General features: G+C 40.1%; 1 protein-coding gene across 1 annotated transcript in view; it reads right to left on the minus strand.

Annotated features, from left to right (window-relative positions):
• Positions 1-3,971: 3,971 nt before the first annotated feature.
• Positions 3,972-8,307, minus strand: part of fis1 (fission, mitochondrial 1) — a 6,584-nt gene continuing 2,248 nt past the window's right edge. The window contains exons 3-6 of the mRNA XM_005744948.1: positions 8,038-8,170; positions 5,433-5,509; positions 4,246-4,351; positions 3,972-4,159 (exon numbers count right to left, since the gene is read on the minus strand). Of these exons, the coding sequence (XP_005745005.1) occupies positions 4,056-4,159; positions 4,246-4,351; positions 5,433-5,509; positions 8,038-8,170 (420 nt within the window). The 3' untranslated portion in view covers positions 3,972-4,055. The remainder of the gene's footprint in view (positions 4,160-4,245; positions 4,352-5,432; positions 5,510-8,037; positions 8,171-8,307) is intronic.

Below are 8,307 nucleotides of genomic sequence, written 5' to 3' on the forward strand. Positions count from 1 at the left end.
TTAAGAGTTTTTCCATAATTCCGACACCCTTCATTTTGACGTCTGCTTCGCTCCTGTAAAGTGTTGTGAGCGCTCTGTGATCGGTTGCGACACAAACAGCCTTTGTTCCCGCAGATGCCTCTGGCCTCTGTTTCACGACACAGCCCACATACAAAGACAGACTCACTTTCACATTATGATGAATATGACATGTGAACAGCACAATAAAAGAGAGACAAAAAGTAACATGTACCGCCTTTCCTTGTGTCTGCCCGCAATCAGCTGTTTAACTGGATTATACAACAACCTTAATTTCCAGTGTAGTTACACCTGCACAGCGGGGGGTAAGCGAGCCTCTACACTGTGCTCATTCGCGGTGATTAAACATTAGTATCTGTGTTAAACCTGCTGGGTACTTGACGGACGTTGGCCCTCAGACGCACTGAAGCTGAGCTGAATTACACCACCTCTGATGAATCATTGATGTTTAAGTGTGTTTAAACTGCGCGTGGGAAGAGGCTGGAGACAGCTCGGGGGTCAGTTAGACATTATGTCTATTTTCTGCTCCTCTGTTTGGATATGTGTTTCTTCAGATATGGTTTTATCTAATTGTTTACCTAAATGATCATCTATTTTACACCAGAGAAAATGATTGTTTTCTCAGGCCGATCCGAGTTTCGGTCCTTTCACCCGGGTTAATAAGTAACATCCCACCGCGCTGATAACGCGGCACATAAACCATAGCCTCCATAAACCTCCCCGTTGTAAAAAGATGTTGACTGTTTGAATCTCTCCGAGGGTCAAGATATGAGGATGATCGAGAGTGAGCGAACTCGTGCGTGGGTTAAACTCTCAGAGATCACAATACAAGCTGTCACATTGTGTGCACCAAATCCCTCATTGTAAATCTAACAGTTAATAAATGACATTGATAAGAATGGGGTTTCATATTGGACTTTGATTTATCGATTGGTCTTTATGGATATGGTAGGAAAAATGCTACAGTGTTACAGAATCCTGGCTCCTGTTTCCTTGTAGAAACGCTTACACCGTGTGTTTTAAAGCCATTCAGTTCTTCTTCATCCCAAACCATGTCTAGATTATAAGCTGTCTTGTGTTGGAGTGATGCTGGACCTTAATAAAACAGTATCTGCATCAGTTAGGACCCACTTTTTATGAAATCAGTGAAACAATGACAGGAGCGTGGGTGGTGCCTTGAAGAAAGGGAGGTGCTCTTCATTATAGGAAATTTTCCCAGTTGTACTTACAGGCGTAGAAACTCCAGAATTTTGTACTATTTGCTCGATCCTTCATGAAAATAGCATTTTCTTCATTTTTGTGACTAATAAATCGATGTTTAAAAGCATTCTATCTTTTGTTTTAGCATCATAGTGCAGTGAACTATTTACTATTCAGAAATTGTGCGCTCAAATATGCAGGACTACATATTTTAATAAGCCAATACGCAGACATTGTTGATGCACGAGTCCCACATTAAAGACCCCGTTTTATTTTGATGGTGAGAAAATTCAACATTTCAGGCTTTCATCTTTAATAGTTTATCTTTTGAAACAAGCATTTTCCATTACTGCCTCTGATTTTAATGTGCAAGAAAAACGATATAAACATTGTATGTCATAAAAACAAAAAACACGCCTTTAATTCTAATACATATATGACGCTAAATTGAACGGCAATTATTATGTAGCCTACTGTACATTCAAACTATGGACCATCACATGTTTTTTGCAAAGAGCAGAGCAGAAAATAAGAAAGGTGAATAAAAGTTTTCTTCATTTTTGTGACTAAAAATGTAATGTTAAAAAAAATTGTCTAATTTTACAGTATTGAGTAATTCAAGTGTTTATCATTTAAAATTGTCACAAGTTGTCTTTTGCAACTTTGAAGGTTTTTTGTTTTGTTTGTTTGTTTGTTTTTAATTAATGTGTTCTTGAATATGGGACTTTGCAGGAGTGCCGGTCTTCTTTCATATTTTCAATATATTATCGGTTGATTGATTCGGTAATTTAAAAAAAATCAGCTGGAAAAGTATTTAATATGTGAAGCTAAAATTTCACAGCAATTTTCATTTTAATGCAAATCAGAGTTTGGTTGATTTAAGACGGTGTTGTGACTTAAATGTTGTAGCCTACTGAAAATCTCTTGCCGTGTTAAACAAAAGAGCTCTTGGAAATGGAATCTTTTTGACACCTATGCAACACCAGTCCCATAAATCTATAAAATAGAATGACATCTTGCTCTCATCTCAATAAAGCCCTGACAGTTTTGATGGAGCACAAACAGGTCCTTTATATAACCCCGCGAGCAGCATGGGTGCAGAAGAACACCGAGCTTTACATAGATTCTGTTGACTGATGCGCCAAAGTGCGCAAAGGTGAAGCAGGAAGGAAAATCTGACACGGAGCCTGTTGTGGACTTCAGGCGTTAATACTGAGGGACGTGTGAACATAAATATGCCTTGTGGTAATAAGGAGTTCGGGAGATAAATGCGTTCAAGTTCATTTGGTGTGTGAGGAAGCTTGCGTGCGCGCGCTCCCGCTCTTTAACAAACCAGTCAGGTGGACCGGGAATCGTCAGGGGAGCGAGCCGGTGACTCGACTGGACGGGACCTACAGCTTTGACACCGCGCTCACAGCTGCTGTGTTCACCGTGTTTGTTGATCTGTGTGTGTTATGCGTGGCAGTGATGGGAACACCACTGCGCAATATCGCATATGTCAGATTATCGGTTCATTATCAAATAGCAAACGAATAAAAAGATTATACATACATATTAAACAGGTTCTAAAGTAAATATGAAAAAAGCTTCAAAAGTATATAACATGTTTTTAACGTTGCGTTCAATTTTATAAAAGGAATTTTGAGTCATTTGTAGATTAATTTAATTATTTGATTCAAGTATTATTATTTTCTTTTTTAAAGCACAGCAGTGCAGTCACTGCTTGAGGTGCTTGGTCTAAATGCCGTTTAGATCCTTTCTGCGTGGATTTCTCTGCGAGGGCAATCCAGCTTCCTCCCACAGACATAGGTGTTAGATAACTGGTGATTGTGTGCTGTTCGTGGATGTCAGGTGAATAAAAGGCTTCAACGTACAATTAAAATGTGACTTGTGAATACATATCCCAAACAACATAGGCTAATTATGCTAACTATGTAAAATTCAGATTTTGACTTTTCTTAATTTCATTTCATTACAATGTATTTATCCATATAAATACATTGCTCAATGTTTTAATATCTTCTTATTATAATGAAGACTCCATGTAATCAAATGCTTATTTGTGCTACTTGTGCTGCAAAAGAATTTAAAGTATAGCTTTTACTCAACAGTAGTGTGTGTGTGTGTTACTCTGAGATATCAAAAGCATACAACACAAATCTCTCATTTGAAAATCATTTTATTAATAGAGATGGAAAACAACCCATTAATATTAATGTTAGGAAATGCTTTTTACACAACATAAAACAGTTTAATTTCCATTATAAGAGCTGCATCCCTTTAAGAAACTGCATGTCCAGAATAAATGCAAACATCTGCTCACTGCCTCCTCAGCAGCAGCAGCAGAAGTATGGCAGAGTCACCGAGACGTCACCATCAAACAAATGATTCTCTTCCCTCATTACAGGATTACAAGCTTCACTTTCCGCTTCATCAGTAACACTTTCTGTAACGCTTCAAAAATCAATGCAACGAACAACAACTGAAGCAAAATCATGCATCTGGACAAACTTTCTTTTTACAAGCTGTAAATATTTGGGCTGAGGTGCACAGTATAAAAATTATATAAGGGTTAAACAACACGTCTCCTATTCTAGTTTGTTTAAACGACAAATGAGGAAGTGACAGGTTATTAGTGTGTCAACAAATGTATGTACGACGATTTTCACCCCTGTTACAGCTGGCAATATTCAAATCTTTTAAATAACGCAGTTTAATTTCACCCTCAAATCAGAATTCTACGTCTTCCAAGCTTTTAGTACAAAAGCTTTATTTTTATGCAGGCTGGTCAGTGTGTGAGTCCAGAAAAAACATCCACGTTCCCACTCACACCCAAGTTAGGATTTGGCAGCTCCTTTTGACACGGCCAAGCCGATGAGGCCCGCTAAGCCGGCCACGCCAAGGCCGATTCCCCCGACGATCGCCATGCCGACAAGGCCATCTAGATATCAAGAGGTAAAAGGTCAGGATGTAGTTTTCAAAACACAAGCGCTTTTATTATGAAACCATTTAGCGCCTCTTTCTTACCTTTCTTTAAAGCCTTGTCGATGAGCTTCTCCATCTCCAGAGCCTGCTTGTTCCCCGGCTCGTTCTTTAGGAGAATGCGGATATACTTGAGAGCTTTTTCATATTCCTGGAGGAAGAAGAGAAAGTCTAGTTTACGGAAGTCCTTCCAAAAGCAGCTCTCATCACTCGACAGCCACCCCTGTAACACCTCCAAGCGGCTATCTAAATTAATGGGGAGATAGAGCCATGGCAGTAATTGCTGTGGTCAGTGGGACTTTGCTCCATAATAAAGGGTCTAAAAACGTTTTTTTCTCCTCCTGCTATCCACATCCAGGTTACACAACGCTCCTCCATTGAATGTGCCGCCATGATCGACGTCATCCCTCCAGATCACTCGAAACAAATGCTGATTCATGTAACGGATACGGCAAACCAAGGATACCAATAAGTGTGCTTATCTGCGTCTTTTTATGTCCACCACACAGTTCAAACGGTCATGAAGCTCTCACTGCATGCCTGTGATTGGTTCGTTTGTTTACCGCTTCAGCTGCTGATTGGCTCGTTGGGAATGCGCGCAGGGTAACCGCCAGCTTCAGTGGCAAAACTTTTCCACAGATTCATTAAATGGCATGTCTCTCTGGCATCATTAAAAAGGACATTTTTATTCACGCAGGCAAGCATGAAAGAAACCCGTCATGTGTTGAAGATCGTCAGGTAAAAGGCGTTCATGTACGCTCATTGTGCAAAAGGTAACACGGAAGAGACCGAGTTCATTGTGACCTGCAGACTTTGAAGGTCTGATTAGTTATCTTCCAAGTACGGTGAGTAGGAGGTCAGAGAGGAGCACATTATGGTACTGAAATACAAGTGAGGACATTTCTTTTACAGAGAACTGGGTGTGTTAAGGAAACATTTTCCTATTAGTGTATGTAACCATGCCTCAGCAGTACTTTAGGATTAAACCAATTAGAAAAACCCTCGGTAAATGCGAACCAATGAGTAAGATGACATGCTTTTAGGGAGGAGCAGGAAGTAAGAGGTAAAGGCAGAGAGAGAAATATTTTGCTCTGTCTGTCAGATTTGACCTTTGCCCTCTCTCTTATCCGAAGCTCAAAAGCAGCGTGATACAAAAGCAGAGATTTCTGCAGGTCTGTTTCTTCATTTTGTCTCCCATAAACCTGAACTGAGAAGAAACAGGTGCCACTCACTTTGAGTCTGTAGTTGGCCACTGCAAGGTAGAACAAAAAGTCCCGGGAGTCGTCCTTTGATGCTTTCTGAACCAGTTCTACGAGAAAAACAAACAAACAAACAAACAAACACACTGATTCAAACCAGGAAAGCTGAAAACACACGGAAGCCACAAAGTCACAAGTTACAAGAATAATCACTGTGCAGGTAATGGAGCTGGCTGTGCTGAGCTTTTCCAGTGACGCAGCACCAGTGCCTAATCCAAAACCAGTTCCACCCATTTATACAGAAAGAAAAAGACCACAAAATTGCTGGTTCCAAAGTTGGAGACGCTGACCTCAGCGACCGCAGGAGGAGCTGCCGCAATGACTCACTGATGACACTCATCATTATCATTATTATTATTATTTTTTATAAGAAAGGAGAGGAAAAAAACAACAACAACCAAAAAAGAAAAAAGAAAAATCAAACAAAAAGACAGTAGGAAACCACAGCAACAACCAACATGAGCATCAGTAACAGTAAATAAAAATATTGAATGTTACTGAGCAGCATACAGTGCTAATAATGCATAAAATGTTAAGAGGCAACAGCCGAGAGTGAGCCAGTACACACCCGAGCACCGAGAACCATCAGTGCACCAGCAGGCGGGGGCACCAGCAGCTGGCAGGGAGTATGGGGGGGAGATGTTCTGAGAGAGGTGGAGTCTAAGACCCGATAGAAACATGCATTCCCACCCTCAAAGACACATATGAAAATACTCACACACTCACCCAACATGGAGACACACAGACCTGTACGCACACACACTCACCCAGCTCCGGGCTCCAGGACCCCCGCAGGGGCAATCCAGCAGCAACTTAGACTCTGATGGTCACCGCAGCTTAGACTGTACAATCCTTTTATTTGCATTGCTTGTCATTTCAATACCTTATCGTTAACAGCTGAAACAACACTTAAATCAATAGACTCATTACTTACAAAAAAAGGAAAAAACCTCCACAAAAATTCTTGATTAAAAGTTATTCCCATTTGAAGATTGGAATATTTTTGCTGTGTTGATGACAAATCCCTGAGTTTTAATAATGTTAAAAATTGACTGTTTTATGGATAAGATTTTACATGGACATGCCAACCTCCTTTATTTATTAGTGCAAGCACAGACTGTGGGTTTAGCACTAGGGCCACCACTAGAGGGGACTGTGAAGTAATTTATAGGTTCACTAAATTTGGACAAAATGTGCTGTTACTACTCAAAATACTAACCAATTACAGGAAGAGTCTATCAATGGGAATAACGGAGCGCTCAACTTATCACACATTTAAGGCTCAGCTTAAACAACGGCTGAAACTAAACCAGCTCTGTTCCCACTTTTAACTTATCAAGTCTTTGTTTACTGTAAAGTTTTGAAGTGACCTGCCTGGGCTCACAGTTTCCATCTTACAGTTTTTGTATACCGATGTCCATTAACAATGTAGTTAAACAACGACAAAAACCAAACAAAAGATTAAACTATCAGTTTGAAACAGTCCATAGCGTACCAACTTTATTCATAAAGCACTTTAAAAACAGTCGTAGAAGACACCGAGTGCTGTACATAAAAATGAAATTAAAATGAAGTGAAGACAGTACCACTAAAAACTGCAATAAAAACAAGCAAGTATAAAACAATAAAAACAAGCAGAGATGTATGTCACATGCTGGGTAGAAAGTCAGAGAATATAAATGTGCTTTAACATGGGTTTTTGAAATGGACACGTAGCTGACTGTCTAATGTGAAAAGGCAATTTATCCACATAGGAACAACACGTCAGATGACCAGAGAGCTCGGACAGGAGGGTGGGAATAAAGACAGGCCTAGACCATTTAAGGATTTAAAAACAAATACAAGAACTTGGGCTCTAGAGTGCATAGGCAGCCAGAATAGGTGTAATGTGCCCACAGCACAGCACAGCAGCATTCTGCGCCAATATCGAGTCGATAGGGAAGAATGGGTAACTCTAACATTAAGGGCATTACAATAATCAAGCTGAGACATAATAAAAGTAGCTATTACAGTCTCCAGATGAAAGGACAGGTGTCCCCTTTGCCAGTTTTCTTAAATGAAAGAAGCTGGACTTAACTACTGCAGCAATATACATGCTCATGTTGAACTGTGGGCTGGTTCTCAAAAAAGTCCAAACTGAATAAGTACAGCATCAGCACTGCGTCAACGGAAAAGAGTCATCAGGAAACCTATACCAAGTCTACAATCCAAGGACATTTCTATAATTTTAGTTCCTACAGTTACATTATTTTGTGGTGCGAGGGAAAGCTCTGGTTAATTTTACGAGTTGATAACCAGCTTCCTGTAACCGTTTATCCTGATTCCCAAAGTTAGGATAAGTGAATCCTGATAGCTGAAAGAAATCCTAGCTATGTTGAACTCGCTTTGTAGTGCAGGGCCCTGGTTATGTGTTCAGCATCAGTTGCGATGGTGATTTAACGAGGTAAAAAGGAAGCTACTTTGATGACTCAAGCTATCTGGATTTTCAGTACACCGCAAGGGGCACTTGCAACAATCCTGTTAGCCAACAGAAAAGTAATAACATTATAAGTACATAAGGTGCAGTGGGTGGACTTACCCTCCAAAAGTACAATCCCCTTCTTGATATCCTGTGAGTATTTACTCCTGATCAAACACCAAGCATACTCAAACTTTGTTTCTTTGGAGACAGCACCCTTCGCCAGCTCGCTGTTATATTTCTTCTCAAATTTCTGGAATTATAAAAATAGGCAAAAATGACCGGTTTCATAGTCAAAGGAGCTTGCAAAGAAAAGCGTCTGGACTTCTTTAAGTTGCTTGAAGACGTTTCACCTCTCATCCGAGAAGCTTCTTCAGTTCTAAGGTCAAA

Source organism: Pundamilia nyererei, unplaced genomic scaffold (assembly GCF_000239375.1).
Source record: "Pundamilia nyererei isolate P.nyererei 1_Seehausen unplaced genomic scaffold, PunNye1.0 scaffold00151, whole genome shotgun sequence".
In the NCBI taxonomy this organism is placed as follows: Eukaryota; Metazoa; Chordata; class Actinopteri; order Cichliformes; family Cichlidae; genus Pundamilia; species Pundamilia nyererei.